Raw genomic sequence first — 22,942 nt, 5'->3', positions numbered from 1 at the left:
AGGTACGGGAATACATGAGTAATGGTAGGACCGTGGGAAGTCACAACGACTATAGGGACCTTGCTGGGCAGACCCGTTAAGGTAGCAGAACAGGAACATAAGGCGTTTAACAAGGTTGACGCCAGACTTGCCTTTATTAGCCGAGAAATAGAATTTAGGAAAAGGAAGGTCATGTTGCAAGTGCAGAAAACGCTGTCGAGGCCACATCTACACTTCTGCGTTCAGTTGTGACCTGCGCTTCATGGTAGGGATGGCATTGGAGTGGGGAGAGTGCAGAGGTTCCTGACTTGGATGCATGCTGGCCTGGAGAGTTGCAGTGATGAGGAAACATTACAAACACTTGCGACATTTGCCGTGGAGCACAGGAGATTGACAGGTCACATTATTGACCTTCATACCATTATGAGGGGCATAGAATGGGTGGGCAGAAGGCAACATTTCCCCTTGCCAAGGGATGACTAACGTGGTGGCATTTATTTAAGTTGAGTGCCATGAGGTTGACAGGTGAGGTGCTGAGGACCTTTTGGGCAGAGTAATGTGGGACGCAGTGGCTGAAAGGGTGGTGGAGGTACAAACCCTCCTAAGATGCAATAAGTCTTTGGATGTGCAGCAGCGATGCCATGGCATGTTAGGCCATGGGGATAGTGGTCACAAATGGGATAAGGCAATTTTGGAAGGTTCTAGAGACACACATCCTCTAGGGGCCGAGGGACCTTTGTGTATGACCCACACGTGTGACTGTATCAGTCTGTGAATGAGCAGTGTTGCTGCATTAATGATTGCAGCAACCATCAGTGCTTTGGATGGTGGGCAGAGTGGATGGGACTATGGCCCTCAAATACCTGGCCGCTGCACCCCAGCCTCGCCGACACCTGCCGACCTGGCCGCCTGCCTCCTCCCCAGCTCCACGCCCTGCTCTTCATAGGTGGTGAGGCGCTGCAGCACGGCGTGCCCACCACCAGTCCGCTGCCGCTCCCCTATATTGCTCTCAGTTTTTGCCTGCAAAACAGAGAAGAGGATTTATTGGGGCTGATCACTCATGTACTCTGCACGCGCACGCTGCATCCCAACCACAGTGGCCCATCCGACGCCTCCAGTGGCTCCTGTCCCCACTACTGTTGATCAGTTCCCAGAAGATAGTACGGCTGGTCCAAACCCCCTCCCCCAACGGCCACCTTGGACACATTCGGCGTCCATCACTTTGAATAACACACGGGTCTTAGCGCCCATGACAAGGAGGTGCAACTAGGTGCGGCGCCGAGGCCAGCAGATGGCTCTTGGCCACGACACCTTGAGGCTCCCCTTCCACCATCTCATCACCACTAATAAGGGATGTGTTGGAGTTCTGAGTATGTGTCTAGCTGCCTCTCCTGCAGGGTGCCCCCGGACTACTCAAATGCGACAAACACCAACATATGCTGTGGGGAGAACCCATCTCCTCAACCACTAAGGCTGATGTAAGCATGGTCACTATCTGTTTGCCCACCCAGCGTCCACCAAATGCCCAATGCAGTAACGACACTATGAGGTGGGGGTGGGGGGGCCTCAAAGGCTAAGGCTACCTGCTGAGTCAAATGGCCAAGGCTGACGTGGTACTCACCCTTCCAGATCGCAACAAATCATTGAAGCACTTGCGGCACTGCATTCCGGTGCACTGCACAGCATCATGGGAGCTAACAGCCTCCGCCACCTCCTGCCACACCTGCCTGGTGACATGGGAGCCCTACTCCTCCCATCCTCCGGAAACAAGACATCCCGATGGTTGGACACCCCTTGGAGGAGGACAGCAAGGCAGGCATCTGAGAACCGAGGGGCACAATGGCCCCCCGCTGGCCTACCCTGCAGCCTGCCCCCCTCCTCCTCCTCTGCCCTCAAATCATGTGCTGCCCTATGAGTGGCCATGGTGAACAGCCTAAAGGAGGCTGCCTGGCCGTTCTCTATACAGACTGCTGGTTCCCCATTGGAACCGGCGGTCTGAACACGCCCACTGCCGATTTGATTTTTCTGATGAACACGGGAGTCGGAACCCCGCTGGGCGGGCCTTAATTGGCCCGCGTGCGCAAAATGACGGCGCAACCCATTTTGGCGGCTGCGATTGGCTGCCCGCCCGCTGCTGAGTCGGTCAGGTCCACCTGTCCATCAAGCGCAAAATTCGGCCCAGGAGGTGGAAGGGAGAAGGGAACTTGGTGAAATTACAATCACTAGAGAAGCAGGACTGAGCAAACTGATGGAGCTGCAGGCTAACAAGTCTCCAGGTCCTGATGGACTTCATCCTAGGGTCTTAAAATAAGTGGCTAATGAGCTAGTAGTTGCGTTGGTGTTAACTTTCCAAAATTCTCTCGGGCAGAAATTTTCTCTTGATGTGCGGGATTGACGGGGGCAGGTGGGGGCAGTCGGGAAGCCAACTGCAGCCCGTGATTGACAGCGCACTGCGATTTCACAATGACGAGCCAATTAAGGCCCGCCCAGCGTGATACATGAGCGACAGTGCTGAGCGCTGCCTGTGCGGGCAGGGGGAGGAAGGTGAGCAGGCCTAGTGTACAGTTCGCATTTACGCACGCCCGCCGACCAAACTATCGCGCGTCTATGCATTGACGTCTGCAGGCTCGGCCGACATCAACTTGCATCATTTCATGCTTGGTTGGGTCAGGCATGCATTGGCCTGCTGAGCTAAAAATTCTGCCCCTAGATTCTGGAACGGTTCCATCAGACTGGAAAATAGCAAATATAACCCTTCTATTCAAGAAGGGAGGGAGGCAGAAAACAGGAAAGTATGGGCGGAATTTTCCACTTATGAGACTAAGTGCAATGTTAGGAGGTTTCCACAGCGCACACCCTGCTGGCCGGAATGGGGGGAACTCACGCCCGACTCTGCCATTGGAGGGTCATTAACCATGCACAGACGAGTATCGGGCTGAATCCCCTGTCAGGACGGGAGCTGATTCATCTGTCTGCAGTCAGCAAGCGGGATCAAAGGCCCAGGCACCATATTTAAAGGCCAGTCCAACATATAGGGCAGAATATTGCGCTCATCAGGCGGGCACACCGACCCAAAAGAGCGTAAGATGACGTGCGATGATGTCGGGCAAGCATCCCGACAGCATCACGCACTCGCGCGATATTTCAGTCGGCGGGCGCGCGCGGGAGTCGGCAGTGCGTCCGCCAACAGCTAACAGGCCCATTAAGGCCATTAAAGTTCAAATTAAATTAAATTTATCACTGCCCGTCCAACCTTAGGGTTGGCGGGAAGGCGAAAAGTCCAAGGAGCCTTTAGATTTTTTGCGAAACCTCATCCATGGGCGGTCAGTTATTTAAACAAAAATAACAATTTTTCAAGCTAATTTGTAACATGTCATGACAGAGTCACATGAAGGGACATGTTATTAACATTTTTAAATTCTTTATTTTTTATGTTCAAAAAGTTTCAGCTCCCTGAGGCAGCTCCTCCCCCTGCCACACATGAGGATGAGGCACTTTGACCTCCCTCCAGGCGCACCAGCCCCTGCAGGAGTCAGGGCGGGGCCTGCGGGCACCCACAGGGTGGGTGAGCGAGAGCCGGACACCACGCAGGACATTCCAAGGGTGTGCAGCCACTCACAGCCCCTTCTACACGTGAGCCCATCCACTCCAGCTTCTCAGGCCGCCAAGGGTGCTTCTGCCCCGAGCAGGTGACCCTTATCAGGCCGGGGCCCTCCAGGGCTCGGGCCACCAGAGGATGTCCGCTTAGGTCACCACAGAGATCAGGATGTAGCAGTCAGCAGGCTGCCTCCACCTCTGCTGCGGATGTCAGGGCTGCACCCAGGCATAGCGGTAGAGTTAGGAAAATTAAGAAAAATTGATGTCACTTTTGGGTCACAGGTGTGCTATACATGTAAAGAAATTGCACTTTTGTGAGTACATTTGATGGTTATGTGAATGTTTTGGGCAACTGAAGGCGTTGTGATTTTGTTCTTTGGAATCCTCTTATTTCGAGGTTTAGCCTTGCTTCCACTTAGTGATAATGTCCCACTGTGAGATTCACATTCCTTTAATGTCAACCTCAGTTGACCTAGTATCTGCACCCCTTGTGTGATGTCAGGGAGATGTGTTTAGATCTTTATTAGAAATGTGTGATGTAAGCATTTCTAACCCTTCTTCGTCAGGGAACACCACTGAGTGAGGGCAGCTCATCAGCACTGATATTCTAGCGGCATTTGTTTCTCCTCAGTGGTCGTGGCAGAAGAAAAGACATTCACAGGAGGAGGAGATCCCTTTGCATGTCCACATCTCGGTCACAGCTGTGTTTGCATCATTAGATGGTGGAGAAGACTTCAAGCCTTCTCTCGCATCGCTTTTGCTCCTAAGTGGACTCTCAGTTCCCAGAGTGAGCTCACTCACAGGGCCCCATGGCAAAGCAAAGCAAAGCAAACATCATGGCCTGGCAATTCATGAGACCAGAACACGCAAGTGTGAATGCGGGACTCGTTCTCACTGCAAGTGGGTGGACATCCCCTGAGTTGTAAGAAAATGGCATTGAGGATTAGGAGAAATGTGGCCATATTCCCTCACTTAACTTTACTCTTCCTGGAACCTGTCAGCAATTAACGTATCACGGGCGCATCTCCCACGTCTTCCTTCCTCCATGATGTGATCGCACTCATACCTCCTGAGGTACCTGGGCCTCCGGATCTTCATTATCTGATGAACTCTCATCCTCCTCCAGTTCATCCTCTGGCAGGGGTTCACCTCTTTGTAATGCCAGATTGTGAAGGGCACAACACACTGCGATGATGTGGGAAACCCTGTTGGGAGTGTATTCGAGTGAGCCACCTTAACGGTCCAAGCACCTGAAGTGCATCTTCAAAAGCCCTATTGTCTACTCCATAAGGGAGCATGTGGAGCTGTGAGCAGTGTTGTACCTCTCCTCAGAACAACCCTGCCTTGGAGCCCGTATAGCCACATGGGTGCAGTCTATTGCACCCTGCACTCTTGGGAAGCTTGAAATGGCAGCGAAACCAGTCAGTCCTGCAGCCCGGCTATCTTCATCCAGAGCAAACCTGACATAATGATGGGCCTTCCTGTAAAGGGCATCTGTGATCTTCTTTATGTATCGATGTGTTGCAGACTGAGATATGCCGCACAGGTTGCCTGCTGATCCTTGGAAAGAACCAGGAGCAAAGAAAGTTAGTGTTGCAGTCACCTTCAAAGCCACTGGCAGGGGATACCCTCCAACTCCACATGGCGTCAGGTCTTCAAGTAAAATGCGGCATATGTGATGTATCAGATCTTGGGACAAGCACAAACGTGCATGGCATTGTCTCTCACTCATTTGTAAATAGGAGACTCTTCTACAATAAGCTCTAGGTCTGGTGAGTTGCACCTGTTGTCTGGGTCTCTCCTTCTGACCCTCCTGTTCATGCTTTGGCTCCACTTGACCATATCCTTCCTGCTGGAGCTGTGCATGGAGTTGCCTCTCCCTCCTTTGCCTCCTCCATTGCATTAGAACCCTGACAAAGGCAGCATTGAGCCCTGGATCCATATGTGCTTTTGCCTTCTCTCTGAAAGGAAACATTGAAGACATTAATCATTCAAGGGACAAAAGAGTGAAGCTCAGAAGATGAAACGTATGGAAACTATAAGGATCAATAGTTTTTCCTGTCCTCCTTGCTTTGTGGCTGATGTGCCTTGTCCCTGAGACACTAGCACACACATTAAGGTGACCAAGATGGCATCACAGATATGTAACATCTTGAGCCCTGAGTGGGATGCTAAAGTTTAATTGAGATGAGTGACCCAACCTATCTCTGTGCTCCAATCTCCGATGTGGCACATTAATGACCAATCAGTTTTTTAAATTCATTTACGGGATGTGGGCATCACTGGCAAGGCCAGCATTTATTGCCCATCCCTAATTGCCCTTAAGAAGGTGGTGGTGAGCTGCCTTCTTGGACTGCTACAGTCCATGTGGTGTAGGTACACCCACAGTGCTGTTACGGAGGGAGTTCCAGGATTTTGAATCAGTGACAGTAAAGGAACGGCAATATATTTCCAAGTCAGGATGGTGAGTGACTTGGAGGGGAACTTACGGGTAGTGGTATTCCCAACTATCTGCTGCCCTTGTCCATCTAGATGGTAGTAGTCGTGGGTTTGGAAGGTGCTGCTTAAAGAACCTTGGTGAATTTCTGCAGTGCATCTTGCAGATAGTGCACACTGCTGCTACTGTGCGTCAGTGGTGGAGGGAGTGAATGTTTGTGGAAGGGGTGCCAATCACCCTCATGTTCACCCTTCCCCCTCACTGCCATTCCACAGCTTTCCTTCTCCATTGCCTACCTTGTGTTCATTGATACCACCGTCGCCTCACAGCCCATCCGCAGTTGTAGTGCTAGTTTCTGAAAGTGGAGGCCTTCATGAGTACCACAGCACAGTGGCGGTTTTGGGAAAATGTAGGAAAAGAGCAGGAGCAGACCAACCTTACAGCCCCAGCAGTGTGGGGTTCATCACAACAAGACTGGAGCAGCGCCATGTCTAATAGGCTGTGTATGTTGTACTCATCTCAAAGTTACCAGCGAACTGAGGTCCAACTTGTGCACGCCACCCCTTTTCAAATGGGTTTGAGGCTGACGTAATTTCCCGCTGGCGTGACGCAAGATTGGAAGGCCTGACAAGATTCCAGTGAGCAGCTGTTTTAATGAGCATTCATGAGATGTTAATAAATGCAAATTGTGTTCACGTCGCTAGTCAGTGGGATAACCGACCCGCCATAAACCCACCATCGGGAGAATTGCAAGCTGTTTTTACGTCAGCAGATTTCCAACTTTTTGCCTGCTGCTGGATTCTCCGCTCCCGCCCGCCACAAAACCCTCCATGGGTGGGATGGGAAAATTCCACCCTATAGGTCAGTTAGCTTGACGTCTGTTGTGGGGAAGTTATTAGAATCGACCATTAAGGAGGTTATGGCTGGGCACATAGAGAAGCTCAAAGTAATCAGCAAGAGTCAGCATGGTTTTGTGAAAGGGAAATCATGTTTAACCAATTTACTGGAGTTCTTCAAAGGAATAATACGTGTTGTGGATAAAGGGAAGCCTGTAGACATGCTGTACTTGGATTTCCAGAAGCATTTGATAAGGTGTCACAATAAGGTTATTGTGAAAAACAAAAGCTGATGGTGTAGGGGGTAACATATTAGCATGGATAGAAGTTTGTCTAACTAACAGGAAACAGAGAGTGTACATAAATGGGTGTTTTTCTGATTGGCAGGATGTGGCGAGTGGAGTCCCGCAGGGGTCTGTGCTGGGCCCTCAACTTTTTACAATTTATATCAATGACTTAGATGAGGTAAGTGAAGGCATGGTGGCTAAATTTGCAGATGACACAAAGATATGTAGGAAAGTATATTGTGAAGAGGACATATGGAGATTGCAGATGGATATGGATAGGTTGAGTGAGTGGAGAAAAATCTGGTAGATGGAATATAATGTGGGAAAATGTGCAGTTGTTCACTTTGGCAGGAAGAATAAAAAAGCAGAGTATTACTTAAATGGAGAACGACTGCAGAATTCCGAGGTGCAGAGGGATCTAGGTGTTCTCGTGCATGAGTCACAAAAATTTGTATGCAGGTACAGCAAGTAATTAAGAAGGCTAATGGAATGTTATCCTTTATTATGAGAGGAATCGAACATAAAAGTAACAAAACAAAAACAGAATTACCTGGAAAAACTCAGCAGATCTGGCAGCATCGGTGGGAAAGAAAAGAGTCGACGTTTCGAGTCCTCACGCCCCTTCAACATAACTGAGTATAGTTAGGAGAGGGGTGAAATATAAGCTGGTTTAAGGTGGGCGGGGGGAGAGAGAAGTTGAGGGGGTGGGGTGGTTGTAGGGACAAGCAAGCAGTGATAGGAGCAGATAATCAAAAGATGTCACAGACAGAAGGATCAAAGAGGTGTTGAAGGTGGTGATATTATCTAAGAAAATGTGCTAATTAAGAATGGATGGCAGGACACTCAAGGTACAGCTCTAGTGGGGATGGGGTGGAAAGACTGACAAGGTATTAGTTGTAGATTTTAAAATAATGGAAATAGGTGGGAAAAGAAAAATCTATATAAATTATTGAAAAAAACAAAAGGGAGGGGGAAGAAACGGGGTGGTGATGGGGGGAGGGAGTTTAAGATCTAAAGTTGTTGAATTCAATATTCAGCCTGGAAGGCTGTAAAGTGCCTAGTCGGAAGATGAGGTGCTGTTTCTCCAGTTTGCGTTGGGCTTCACTGGAACAATGCAGCAAGCCAAGGACAGACATGTGGGCAAGAGAGCAGGGTGGAGTGTTAAAATGGCAAGCGACAGGGAGGTTTGGGTCTTTCTTGCAGACAGATCGCAGGTGTTCTGCAAAGCGGTCGCCCAGTTTGCGTTTGGTCTCTCCAATGTAGAGGAGACCGCATTGGGAGCAACGAATGCAGTAGACTAAGTTAGGGGAAATGCAAGTGAAATGCTGCTTCACTTGAAAGGAGTGTTTGGGCCCTTGGACGGTGAGGAGAGAGGAAGTGAAGGGGCAGGTGTTGCATCTTCTGCGTGGGCATGGGGAGGTGCCATAGGTGGGGGTTGAGGAGTAGGGGGTGATGGAGGAGTGGACCAGAGTGTCCCGGAGGGAACGATCCCTATGGAATGCTGCCAGGGGGGGTGAAGGGAAGATGTGTTTAGTGGTGGCATCATGCTGGAGTTGGCGGAAATGGCAGAGGATGATCCTTTGAATGCGGAGGCTGGTGGGGTGATAAGTGAGGACAAGGGGGACCCTATCATGTTTCTGGGAGGGAGGAGAAGGCGTGAGGGCGGATGCGCGGGAGATGGGCCGGACACGGTTGAGGGCCCTGTCAACGACCGTGGGTGGAAAACCTCGGTTAACGAAGAAGGAGGACATGTCAGAGGAACTGTTTTTGAAGGTAGCGTCATCAGAACAGTTGCGACGGAGGCGAAGGAACTGAGAGAATGGGATGGAGTCCTTACAGGAAGCGGGTGTGAGGAGCTGTAGTCGAGGTAGCTGTGGGAGTCGGTAGGCTTGTAATGGATATTGGTGGACAGTCTATCATCAGAAATTGAGACAGAGAGGTCAAGGAAGGGAAGGGAAGTGTCAGAGATGGACCATGTGAAAATAATGGAGGGGGTGGAGATTGGAAGCAAAATTAATACATTTTTCCAGGTCCCTACGAGAGCATGAAGCAGCACCGAAGTAATCATCGATGTACCGGAGAAAGAGTTGTGGGAGGGGGCCTGAGTAGGACTGGAACAAGGAATGTTCCACATACCCCATAAAGCGACAGGCATAGCTAGGGCCCATGCGGGTACCCATAGCCACATCTTTTATTTGGAGGAAGTGAGAGGAGTTAAAGGAGAAATTGTTCAGTGTGAGAACAAGTTCAGCCAGACGGAGGAGAGTAGTGGTGGATGGGGATTGTTCGGGCCTCTGTTCAAGGAAGAAGCTAAGGGCCCTCAGACCATCTTGGTGGGGGATGGAGGTGTAGAGGGGTTGGACGTCCATGGTGAAGAGGAAGTAACAATGTTATGCTTCAGATATACAGGGCATTGGTGAGACCACATCTCGAATATTTTGTGCAGTTTTGGTCTCCTTATTTAAGGGAGGATGTAAATGCGTTGGAGGCAACTCAGAGGAAGTTTACTAGATTAATACCTGGAATGAGCAGGTTGTCTTATGAGGGAAGTTTGGAAAGACTGGACTTGTTTCTACTGGAGTTCAGAAGAGTGAGGGGTGACTTGATTGAAGTATATAAGATCCTGAACGGTATTAACAAGGTGGACGTGGAAAAGATGTTTCATCTGGTGGGTGAGTCCAGAATTAGTGGGCACTGTTTTAAAATTAGGGGTTGCCCTTGTAGGACAGAGATGAGGAGAATTTTTTTTCTCTCAGAGAGCTGTGTGACTTTGGAACTCTCTGCCTCAGAAGGCGGTGGAGGTGGGGTCATTGAATATTTTTAGGGCAGAGGTAGATAAATTCTTGTTAGGCAAGGGAATCAAAGGTTATTGGGGGTAGATGGGAATATGGAATTCAAAACACAAACAGATTAGCCATAATCTTATTGAATGGTGGAGGAGGCTCGAAGGGCCGAATGGCCTACTTCTGCTCCTATTTCGTATGACCGTATGTTCTGCAAAAATTCGACCTAATGTTTCTCTTGTGGGGAAGTGAATAACAAAGGCTATTTATATAGATTAGTCAGCAAGAAATCCAATAGGGAATTCAGGAGAAAATTCTTCACCTAAAGAATGGTAAGAATGTGGAACTCACTATCACAGGTAGTGGTTGAAGTGAAGAGTATACTTGCATTTTAGGACAAACTAGACATGCATATGAGGGAGAAAGGAATACAAGTTTACAATGGTAGATTTAGATGAGAAAAGATGGGCGGAGGCTTGAGTGAATATAAACACCATATGGGTTAGTTGGGCTAAATGGCCCATTTCTGTGCAATATCTCCTATGTAACCCTTTGTTGACAAAGTGATACTTGGGTTAAAGCACTATTGGCATGTATGTAAATATATAAACAAGAGAAATCCTACAAGTTCATTCTGATAAGAGGCCAGGAGATTATAATATTGTTCTTAACATATTTAATGCATTTGCAATTTAAAAGTGTACCTGACTAAGTGCACAATTTTATTTCAAAAGCAAAACACCGCAGATGCTGGAAGTTTGAAATAAAAGCAGAAATGCTGGAAATGCTCAGCAGACCTGGCAGCATCTGTGGAGAGCGAAACAGAAGGCAGAATCGTCGCAGAATTACACCAAGTGCTGTAGCGGGCGTAAAAAACGACATTTTACCCGCCGGCCACAATGGTGGGTTTTCACACTGTTGCGTTTGCTTCCCGCATCATTAGTTATGCAGCCACAGGAAATATACTGTCTCACTGGCAGGCGGCCTCTGAATCGCCCATCACGCCATTACCTCACTATTCCCTCACTCCGGGTGCCATATTTAAACTGCAGCCACGCACAGTGTTCTCAATGCTTGCAGCCTAGGACTGCTCCAGTGACGACATGGCCCTGAGAGCCAAGAAGAGTTCAGTGACCCATCACTGGGATGCCTTTCAGAGGCCCACCATGATGTCCTCCACCCTCTGCTCTGGCCGCAGGAGGTCCAGCAATCTCACCACTCTGGCTTGGGAAGCAGTGGCAGTGGTGGTCAGTGCCAACTCTGCACAGAAGAGGTTGGTCATTCAGTGCAGAAAGAGGATGAATGATCTCATCTGTGCTGCCAGGGTAATGGCAACCATTTCATCACTCTAAACTCACACATTCACAAGCCCATCACATGTTCACTGGCATCTCACTTACTGCCAGCTCAAGGGACATCACCACTCACTCCCTCACACACACCCTCACATCTCCATCTGGCCTCATTTCCTCTGGAGATTTTCTCCTCAGCCCTCATCACCTTGATGCCACTTGCACAGATCAACATGTGCCCCCACACACACCCTGGGATAACCCCCTTTCCCAGTAAAGCCCTTGCTCTGCAGCCTCTTCCCTTGCCTGAGGCCACTTCTCCTGCTTCCCCAAACAAACCCTAGCCCTGCAGCCATTGAAAAGCCACCCCCACCTTATGGCCGGTCTGGTGGGTAGAGACCTGCCCGTGAGCCCCCCTAAAAGTGATGCGGTGCTGACTGCGAGTGCTGCTTGAAGCAAGGTAGGCAAACAAACCTCAAAGTCCCGAGTGAAGTGTAGCTCGCCAAGGAGTGTAGCTTGCCAAGTGCATGTCGCTTATCTATGTGTCCAGATGATCCATCGTGGGGGGTTGATTCCGGCAAGCTGAGCTTATAATGAAATGCTAAAGTATTGAAATTAGGTTCCCAATGTGCGATGGCAGGAAATGCGGCCCGCCATTGACAGGTGGAGTGAACGAACGCAAATTGGTTTCACAACGGCGTAAAACTGATTTTTGGCCTTCCTGCCATATTGTCTGCTCATGCCACCAAACATGCCCACCGCCAACAGGAGCAGAAAATTCCATCCAGAGTTAACATTTCAGGTTGTGCTGTTACAGAATTTTATTTGTTGCACGATTGACAGTTCAATTGACACCTGCTGGAAAGCGAAGTTTCAGTGAATGAATGGGTGAAGCTGAATGAAATGTCAGATGTAATCCGATTGCTGATAGTTTGAAAGTGCTGGCAGCTGCCAATTCGGATTTTCAAAGCAGGCAGCACCAGTGGTAGTGACAATGGCCGGTTTTAACCTGGGGCAGAGGGCAGCGTAGGCATCAAGCCCCATCATATTTTTGCTGTGAAGTCGGTCCATTTTAACTCCTGGTCCTCATGTTAATAAGGTTAGCAGGCAGCCCTCTTGACCACATGGCTAGCCTGCCTGAATCACGCATGCAATTTCCAGCAAAATTGTCTATGCCTACTTAAAACAGGGGCTGTTTTCTATGCCCCCACCAGGCATGTTTTTGGCAGACGCGCATGTAAAATAGGGTGGGTGCCAAACCCACCACCTTACCACCCATCTCTGAGCTCACCCCCATAATACAAGGGGTTTGGCGGGAAAAATCATCAAGGGTCAATTGAGCTTGTAAAGAAGCCAACTGATCTCGATAATACGCTGCTCATGCCATAATACGGTTGGCATGGGCAGTCGGATGGGAGTGGGTAGGCTGTTTTCTAAAAAAGCTTTTTAAAAGGGTGGGAAGAAAGTTAGGGTACTATCTTCGTGGGGTGCCTTCTGAGCATCGGGAGGGCCCCCCCTAGATAGTACCCCCCCTTTCTACCCCACCTGCTCTATAAAACCCATCACCCACCCCTCCCTAAACTCTCCAAACCCTCCCTGCCCAGTACCCTGGACTGACCTGGCTCCGGGATCCATGGGCCTTCTTCTTGGGCCTGCTTGCAGTCCCAGCAATGCCCGCTAATGAGCTCTTGCTGCTGCCAGGACTACTGAAGCCACCAACCAATCCAATTGGCCTGCAGCTACCAAGGCTGGGACTTCTTCCCCTGTGAGGGACAGAAGTCCCATACTGCACCAAGTTAGCCTTTCCACAGCATGTTATGGCTGTGAGGCAGGCTGGCATGGAACAAGTTAACTCCACACCAACTTTGCACCATCTCTACCAGGCACCAGCACAGACAATGGCATTCCGTGTAGCGTAGACAGAGAGCTGGATGTGTTGCATGTGGTAAAACATACAATGCCAGTGGGCAAGAGCGATCATAGGTAGCTGAGACAACCAGGAGAGAACTTGTCAGAACGCAAGTCCCTCTGCCAGCTTTGCTGAGGATGGTGGACATGAGGTCTTCAGGGGCCCAGCAATGGGAGAAAACTGCTGGTGTTACACAACAGTTCTCATCTCCATCATATTATGAAAAGGGAATTAGAGGCACAGAGGAAGAAGCTACAAAAAATTTATCAGCATGATACTGAAACTGTAAGGCTTTATCTATCGAGAAAGATTAAACTGTCTGGGGCTGTTAACTCTAGAAAGGAGAATTCGGAGGGGTGACTTGACAGAGGTCTTTATGATTATGAAAGGGTTTGATAGGGTAGGCATAGAGAAGATGTTTCTATAGCCAAGATTTTACATTGGTCGGGCACCCGCGATCGGCTCGGCACCGCGATTTCACACGGCCAGGCCAATAAAGGCCCGCCCAGCATGGATCTCAAGCGGTAGCGCTGAGCGCTACCTGTGTGGGAGGGAGGAGGAGGGAGAGTCGGGTCCAGCGCTCTTTTGAGCATGTGAGCAAAAGAGTGCTTCAGTGTCCCTGAGGCAGCTCCCTGCCTCAAGGAGATGGAAGCTTTTTAAATAAATTATTAAAAACATTAAAAATTTAATGAATTTCAAAATAAAGTTCTTATATAATCAGTATTAGCTTTAGGAAACCTCATCCTGCTTGTGGATGAGGTTTCCTAAAAAATGTAAAGGCCGCTTGGCCTTTTCGCCTGCCCACCAACTGTTAGGTTGGATGGGCAGTGTAAATTTGGAGTTCATTAGTACGTTAATGGCCTTAATATGCCTTTCAATTATCGGCGGGCACGCAGCCGACTCCGGCGCGCGCCCGCCAAACGAAATATCGCGCGACAGCAGGAAGCACGCCCGACATCATCGCGTGTCATTTTATGTTCAGGTGTGTCAGGCCTGCCCCTGCACACCGAATGTAAAATTCTGCCCTATGTGCAGGTGAGACCAGAACCCAGTGAGTGCTTAGAATGGGGGACTCACTTCTAAAAGAACAGTTGAGCTGAATATTATAAATGCACTCAAGGAGATGCTAGGTAAACACCCGAGAGAGAAAAGAATAGAAAGATCTGTTAATGGGGTTAGATGCAGTAACGTGGGAAGAGGTTTCTGTAGAACATAAACATCAGTATGGATCTGTTAGGGTCAATGGCCTATTTCTGTGATGTAAATACCATGTAATATTATGTGCTATGTAATTCTATTTTTTTATTTTTTATTCGTTTATGGGATATGGGCATCTTTGACAACCCCAGCATTTATTTCCAATCTCTAATTCCCCTTGAGAAGGTGATGGTGATCCATTTTCTTAAATCACTGCAGTTCATGTGGTGAAGGTACTCCCACAGTGTAATCAGAGAGAGAATTATAGGATTTTGACCCAGCAACACTGAAGGAATGGTGTGTAGTTCCAAGTCAGGATGATGTGTGTCTTAAAAAAATAACATTGTTTCCTGTTGTGCTGAAATTGCTGAGTTTAATTTTAATTTAATTTTGAACCAGCGTAAATGCAATAAATGAACATGTTTGACTGTTCAGCTTCAGGTGAAGCCATTATAACAGTTCCAGATGTGTTTGGGTACAGAATCAATAGATGGCCTAAAAGAGTAAAGTAGTACAGGCATAGCATGATTACGGGCACAACACACTTGCGTCTGAGCTTCCTTGATATTTTTCTTCAGGTATTTGCTTATGCCCTGATTACGTATCTCTGGGCTCAAATACACAAGAAATTTCACCCCATGATGCTAACCTCTGCTCTTCTTTCTGTGTCTATTTTTGTAACTCACAGCTTATAAATGTATAGTGCTAATTTATGCTGTTTGCTTCCAGTTCCTGACTCTATAATTGCCTGGAGGTGGAGGCAAGGGTCACTGTGCAGTGACAGGTGTTAATACACTCTAGAGTTATAATCTTGATTCGCATGACTAAAACTGGAATCTCTATTAAACAGGTTGTCCTAAATCTCTAGTTTTATATTTCCTGTAAAAGGTTTAGGGTGATTTCAATGTGGGTCTGGAAGGGAATTAATAGACTAGATAGAGATAAATTTTTTTCACTGTTGGGGGAGTTAGGACTTGGGGACATGACCTTAAAATCAGAGTCTGGCCATTCAGGGCAAAAGAAAGGAAACACTTATACAAAAGGTAATAGAAGTGTGGAATTTTCCCCCACAAACGCAGTAGATACTAGTTGAATTAATCATTTTAAACCTGTGATTGATAGATTTTTGCTAGCCAAGATATTAAGGGATATGGAGCCAAGATGGGTGCATGATCACATTGAATGGCAGGCCAGGCTCCAGGAGCTAATGGCCTATTCCTGCTCCACTGTTCCTAATCAGAATTTTTAGGCTTGAAATAAATTATTGGGCACTGCAAGATTACAAAATATTCTTAATAAATGTTAAATTTACATTCTAACAAAGATGATTCCAGTTTTATTTCATACTCTGTAAACTTTGTGCAGGTGAATTTACTCCTGAAATGCAGTTACGTATTCGACAAGAGATTGAAAAGGAGAAGAAGATAGAACAATGGAAGGAAACATTTTTTGAACAATATTATGGACAAAAGTAAGCACATTAGTGGCTCTTTGTTATTGCAGCTGATCCTTGTTACAGCTTGAGTCGTGGTTTTATTTGTTTTTGTTTGGAGTGTGCTACAACAAGCTTAGCACTTACTGTGTCTTCTGTTTCAATTTTTAAAAATTTATTTATTTAACTTTCCCCAATTGTTATCTCATATTGTTCGGTTCAGTAACTACTGCTGAAAGGGTGGACAGTGGCCTTCTGACCTTCACCAATCACTTTTCTGGTCAGTTACATGGTACTGTTTAGATAAGAAAACATCAGTTAATTTTCATTGCTACTCACAGAGGTGCTGCAGTGCCCATTCAGTTTCTTCCTGCTTAATTCAGATCACATCAAAAATTACCCTCCCCGACTCTGTGAAACTGAACATTAATGTTCCAGGACTCAGTGCCACCCTGCTACCTGCTGTCCACTACACACATTATTGAAGTATTATGTTTTTGTACATTTTAACATATTCTACTAAACCTTTGTCTAAGGATAATCTGTTTTTGTCTCAAGACACTAATAATAAGTTGCTCTGCTTTCTATGTTATAATTGTTACATCCCCTTTTTTGGTTGTATTCAGGATGGGTGTAACACAAGAAGAAGCTATAAAACTGGAATCAGTAAAAGAGTCTTTTGAAAATCAAGACAGCTGTTTATTTTCAGCGCCACACACCATATCAGGGCCCTGTGAGATCACATCTGGTATTAAGCATGAAAGCAATGAAAACCTTGTGCCTTATACAGATCTAAAGCAAACACAATGCAACATACAGCAAATCCCAGCCAAAGAACCATCCAAAAATGCTAAAGAGGAGGATATACTAATATCCCTGTGCTCAGACATTACCTCAGATGAATCTGTTATTCAGGAAGAGATAGCAGAAGAAGTTGAACCGAATATTTGTGGAAGCCTTGGTGAAAACAAGCCTCCTGAGTCCAATACCTCTGACTTTGATCAGTCTTGCCTGCATAGCCCGGAAAAGGCAGAAGAAGAGATGCTGGTAGATGACTTGAAGCCTGTTCTCATTACACAAAGTATCAAGGAGTTTGAGTCCCAGTCTCAGCATGCTGTAGATCCACAGATGCCTTCCCCGGGGATATCTAGCATTTCTTTCCAACTGCTTACTTCCACTTCTACACCATCTCAACTTTCTGATTCCTTTAATGCTTCTAACAGTGACATATGTGAACTGGCACCTAATATGAGTAATGAGGAGAGTACCCTAGAACAATGTAGTGCTCTTATGTGCTCAGAATCTTCACCTTATTGCGATGAGCTTGATGCTGTTACCAATAACCCTGATTCTCCAGAGAAAAATACACAGTGCACATCTCAACAACCACTTACCTCTACATACTCTGAAACTTCTGTATTGGCTGAGTACTCTGAAAATGAGAACAAAGATCCTGAAAACCAACTAAGGGCATTGAAATGTATCTCTCAGTCACCGCCACTAATGTCCACACCCTCAGACTTTCCTACATCAGAGGGAGTTAGAAATGACAACAAAGATCTTGAGCTACAGAAGAGAAAACCATTGGAACAGCACAGCCTGGAATACTGTCAGGAGAAAAGACCTAGAATTGAAAATGACCAGTCCTTTCAGACTCTGCCCAGCAGATCACAAAGTGAAAAAGAGATGCCCACAAAAGAAGAACCAAAGGTCCCACCTATCAAGGTACATTACATAGAAAGAAATAAGACAGAGTTTAACCTATATACTTTTCTTATCTTTTTAGATATTTTTGTAATATTATACTCACTAAGAGTCAATCGGCATTATTTTACCTACATACCTACTTGGATTTATATCTGTTCTTCTGTCTTGGTAGCATGTTTGAGATTTTTTTGTGGAAAAACATGTTATTATAAGTGATAAAATAGAAAAAAATTGTTTGCATATCAAACCTCCAATAACTATCTAAAAATTCATAAAGTTATCAAAGCAGTCTACAGCATCTTGTCTGGATCTCACTATCAGATTGTATTCATTAAGGATAATATTTACGACGCTTTTACTCAGAAATAACTCTAATAGGTTAGGCCTAAACACTTGAGTTTAATTAATTGTCTGCTCCAAAAGCTGACTTTATTCACTAATAGAAATAAACATATCATAAGTGAGAATTGACAACCACAAAATATTGTCCTGATGTTTTAATTGCCTTATAATGAGTGTGACAATGCATTTCAATTCAATTAATTTTTGGAAACTTCACTATCATTCAAATAATAGTTTTGAAGAGTATTCAATGAGGCAATATTGTATCAGTTTGAAGTGTAGCCAGAGCAGCCTTTATGAGTACTACTGCTTATTCTATAAAAGTGAATTCATTATCCAGTATCAATTATTGTTACAATATATGACAATATGGGGTCAACTTTTGAAAAACATATAAATGAAAACATAAAACTGTACATATCATCAGACAGGAGCCGGACCAAGGTTACCATTTGAAGTGATGTCTGTCACTGGGTTTCAACCTGCCCAGTTTTCCACTGGCACAGCTGTTGTTTTGAAGTAGCTGCTGCTTGCTAGTTGAAAGTTTTAGCTTGGAGTACAGTAGCCATTTTTTATAACATTGCATATATTTTTAATAAGGCTGCTATGTTGCTAATCGAAATCTCAACTGTGGCAATTTCAAGACAAGCATGGACCACTGCAGAATAAAAAAGAATTTTCAGAGTGAATTGGAGCTTCAGTTCCATAGCCAATAAGACACAGTACCAAGAGAGTCGTCTTGTTTTATTTACTTGAAGTCCCTTTGCGGTTTTAAGTGGCAGTTTTGAGTTGCCAATGTTCTCAGATTGCCCAGTCATCTTCTGGAATCGGTCATTGCTGATAATTACCCTTAGTGCTTTAAATTTCCCCTCCCAACAGTGGTCATCCCACTTTGTAACATCATCGACTGACTCCTTCAGCTAGAGTGAACAGGAGCTGGGGCACAGAATTGAGGCTCGGGAAAGAGGGACTTGGCATGGGGACATCTTGGGGAAATTCAGGCTCAGGGCAGGGGCTCAGAACAATGGGAATGGGTCTTGAGGAGAAAGAGAGAGAGATTGGGTATTTGAACATTGGCGTTTTGTGGGGGAGACTGGGGATTAAGGCAGGCATGGGGCCCAGCATTTCCTGCAGAGATGGGAGCAGCAGCAGCAATGTGGTTAGAGGGAGCTGCACCAAAAGAAGGATGAGTGAAACCTGGGGACTTTACTCTCAGTATATAGTAAAAATTGTTCCACATTCACCCATGAGGGAAACAATGGAATGGAGACTGAAGATTCTCATAGGAAAAGGGAATACTTGCATTTATGTAGCACCTTTCTTGACCTCAGGACTTCGCAAAGCACTTTACAGCCAAAATAGTACCTTTGAAGTTGTAGTGTGGCTACTATGGAAACCAATCTGCACACCTCAAGGAACCTCAAGCAGTAATGTGAAACTAACCAAATAATCTGTTTTAGTCATGTTGGCTGAAAGATAAATATTGGCCGGATCACAGGGAGAATGCCCTTCCCAGAGAACCAAGGGTAAGAGAGAAGGACAGAGTTTGAACTGCAGGCTATCACACCAGTGCATTTCTTCACCACTAGCAGCAATTGAGGCAGACTGGAAGATTATTTAAAAGTGAGTTTGATAAGTATTTGAAAATGAGGAATATGAAAGGATCTGGGGGGAAAGAAGTTACAGAAAAGAGCACCGGAGGCTGGATCCCAGGATGTGAATAGCCTCCTCCAATGATGTAATTGGTCATTGATTCCATTGCATGAAAACTTTTATTGATTCCAAGCCCAGGGATTGGTTAGAAATGTTGGTGCTGAATTGAATTTAGGATGATGTGCTCTGTGAGAAGTGTCCCAAATGCTGAACCCATTGCCTTTTGGGCCGTTTCTTGGTATGGTTCAAGTCGCTATATGCCTGATAGTTTTGATTTGTGAAGTCTAAGTACAGATCAACTCTAACTGAGTTTCCCAGCTCAGAGTAGTCACCTTCACATAAAACTTGGGCAGAATCTTCCTAGCCCAGTTGAGAAGGGATCCAGAGCGTGCAGGGTGGAAAAGTGCCAGAAAAGGACGTCAGGCCGGGATCCTGACACGATTCCACCCAACTCTCCTCGGGGCAGCTTGCAAGGCCAACAGTAAATGCACACGGGTCTGGTGAGAAGCCAATTAAGGTAGATTAAAAGGCAATTAAGAGCCTTTTAAAACCTGGATTTCCTTTCTTCCAACAACATGCGGGTTACACGCTGTGTCTGCAACTCACCAGGTTGGAGAAGGTGAGTACATTGCAGAAACTCATCATGGAGTGAAACTGACCTGATGGACCCCAAATTTTCATGTCGGAGACAGGAATTAGGAGATGACACTAATCACACATCCCATTCCTGCTTTCATCTCAAGACTGCCAGGAGGCGAGAATTTCTGGAGTCCAGGCAGGCCAAGCCCAGAGCAGGCAGGTTAAAAGGCCACCTCCGTTCCCAAAAAACCTTTGCCAAGTTCTTCCAATGCAATCAGCAGCTTATCTACATAGGGCGGAATCGTCCCAGATTTGCACTAAGTGCGGTAAAATGGTGTTTTACCCACCGGCCGCAATGGCAGCTTTTCACACCATATCATCCCAAACCCGTCGCATAATTATACATTCCCAGGAGACACACCATTTTCATGGTGGGCAAGCTCTCATTTGGCTGCCATACCATCACCTCGCCACTTCACCACACCGGGCGCCACATTTAAAGCACAGCTGCATGCACACCTCTCAGTGCTTCCAACCCAGGACTGCCGCATGGAAGGCATGATGACCCCGAAAGGCAAAAAGACTGCAGCTCCCCCGCTTCAGTATTGCGTCCCTCAAGCGCCTTTTGAACGCCGTGGAGGCCCGCTGTGAAGTCCTCTATCCTGGCTTTGGCAGCAGGATGGGCAGCTGCATCACCAATTCAGCATGGGAGGCGGTGGCAGCGGTGGTCAACGCCAATGCCCTGCAAAAGAGGACAGCCAACCAGTGCCAAAACAGGATGAATGGTCTTATTCGTTCCACCAGGGTAACTCACTCTTCTCATCACTCTCATCTCACACACCCCCAAACCCATCGCACGTCCACAGGGATCTCACACCTCAAGGGAAAACACTTCTAAATCTCAGACACACCCTCACATCTCCATCAGGCTTATATCCTCTTGAGCTCGCGGCCTTATCCGGTCCATCACGCCGCCAACCACACAAACATCCACACAGTGCCATGTGTCCTGCTCGCACTGTCTCCATCTGTTTTCATGGAGGAGAAGCCTGCTCACATCAGCAGGAAGAGGTCCCAGACCATGGGTGGAGTGGCCCACATTAGGTCCCTCACTCACTTTGAGGAGTGTGCCATCGCTTTGACTGGTGAGGATGTGGACTGTGCCTGCAGTGACTGTGAGGTCGGCAGTGAACACCCTTGTGAGGATCCTGCACCACATCATCTCTCTCTCAATGCAAATGTGTGTGCTCTCTTTCCTGCTTTTGACTCTGCTGCCATGCACTAATTATCTCTACTTTGGTTCACAGGGAGCTCTGCCAAGCAACTGACACCCTCAGCCAGCCAGTCCCTCAGCTCCATCCAGGTCCTCACCTCCAACAAAGAGGACACTTCCTCCATTGAAAAGTTGGAAATAAGTAGTCTGGAAGACCGGTCACAGTGCTTACCCACATCCTGCACCACTGCAGAGACACACACCTCGGTGGAGCCGAGATCTGGAGCAGGCTCGGGTTCACAATCTGGTGGTCACCACACGACTCATTTCCGCAGGAAGAGGAGGCAGGTTCAGCCGAGCTCCCTAGCACTTGGAGGACTGCTGGGGACCAGGTATCTGTGAGGTCCGAGTCCAATGACGAGCCTCTGCATTTGGCCTTCCAGCTCATCCTGAAGAGTCAGCAGAAGGTGGGAGAATATCACACAGAACTGTTGGAAGCCCTCAACAGGGTGGCACGCGAATTGGAGGAATGTGTCCACCTGCTCTCTGATGAGCATGCACATGTATGGAGGTCTCCACAGGAAGGATGGTAGACGCCATGGAGACCCTGGTCCAGCAGAACGCAGAGATGCGCGCAGACCTGCACTTCATCGCAGGACGCATGGGTGAATCCCTGCAGTGGCAATGCGAGAAGGAAATGGGGCATCTTGACGTCCTTCCAGATGCTCCCTAAACTCAAGGAGTCAGGCCAGGGCCCCCGGACACCAGAAGGGAGGAGGAGCGGCAGCTGGACACCCCTGGGTCATCCACTCAGAAATCTCAGAGGCTGTCCTCTCCCTCCGAGTCCCCTTTGCCTGTGAGCCCCTCAACTTCATCCTCTATCACTGCAGAGGGAACAGCTAGCCAATGAGTGACTCTGGAGGGACAAGTGTGTGTGTGGCAGAGCCTTTCTGAGCCTCGTGCAAGCACTCTCCCACACACATAGATCCTTAATGCATCACACTCATCTCAATGTCCTGAACATTTTCAATGCTGCCTGCTGGGGTTCTCTTTCAGTTGTCTATCTGAGCTGACCTGCAGTTCTGCACACCCAATGATCACACTCCCATGCAGCACCTGATCTCGCCCACCAAGGCTGTCATTTCACTTCTGATTTGGACAGCATAGTATGGATTCACTTTTTCGTGTGCTCCCCCATATTTTCCCCTCCCACAGTCACACATTTCCTCTCCCCCATCATTGTTGATCCCCCCGGCATCTCCTTCCCCTCCCCTACCAGCCGTAACCCTTTTCCTTCAGGAATGCCCAGGTGAACGTGCACGTTCTCTTACTTCCCGAAAATCCCACCCCCATCCACATTCACCTCCCCGACCTCCTCCTTCCCATCCCCAGGGTCTGTGTCTCCCTCTGAGTCCCCACCAACCACCCTCACCATCCTTTCTACTGCAATCAGCAAACCCTCAACATAGAACCATAGAACCATAGAAAAATTGCAGCACAGAGGAGGCCATTTGGCCCATCTTGTCCATGCCAGTCTGAGGACACCCAGGTGCCCTTTCTACTCCTACCTTCCTGCACCCGGCCCATAGCCCTACAGCTTACAGCATTTAAGGTGCAGATCCAGGTACTTTTTGAAAGAGTTTAGAGTTTCTACCTCTACCACCAACTTAGGCAGTGAATTCCAGATACCCACTACTCT

The 22,942-nt window shown here is 47.3% G+C and overlaps 1 protein-coding gene across 1 annotated transcript in view; it reads left to right on the top strand.

The window, feature by feature from the left end:
* LOC144680088 (putative Polycomb group protein ASXL3) overlaps window positions 1-22,942 on the top strand; it is a 350,418-nt gene that overhangs the window by 311,579 nt on the left and 15,897 nt on the right. Inside the window, exons 10-11 of the mRNA XM_078541234.1 lie at window positions 15,683-15,788; window positions 16,376-17,474. Of these exons, the coding sequence (XP_078397360.1) occupies window positions 15,683-15,788; window positions 16,376-17,474 (1,205 nt within the window). The remainder of the gene's footprint in view (window positions 1-15,682; window positions 15,789-16,375; window positions 17,475-22,942) is intronic.

Source organism: Cetorhinus maximus, chromosome 4 (assembly GCF_964194155.1).
Source record: "Cetorhinus maximus chromosome 4, sCetMax3.hap1.1, whole genome shotgun sequence".
NCBI lineage: Eukaryota > Metazoa > Chordata > Chondrichthyes > Lamniformes > Cetorhinidae > Cetorhinus > Cetorhinus maximus.
Note: the sequence above shows the minus strand (reverse complement) of the source record. Positions and strands in the feature narration are given on the sequence as shown.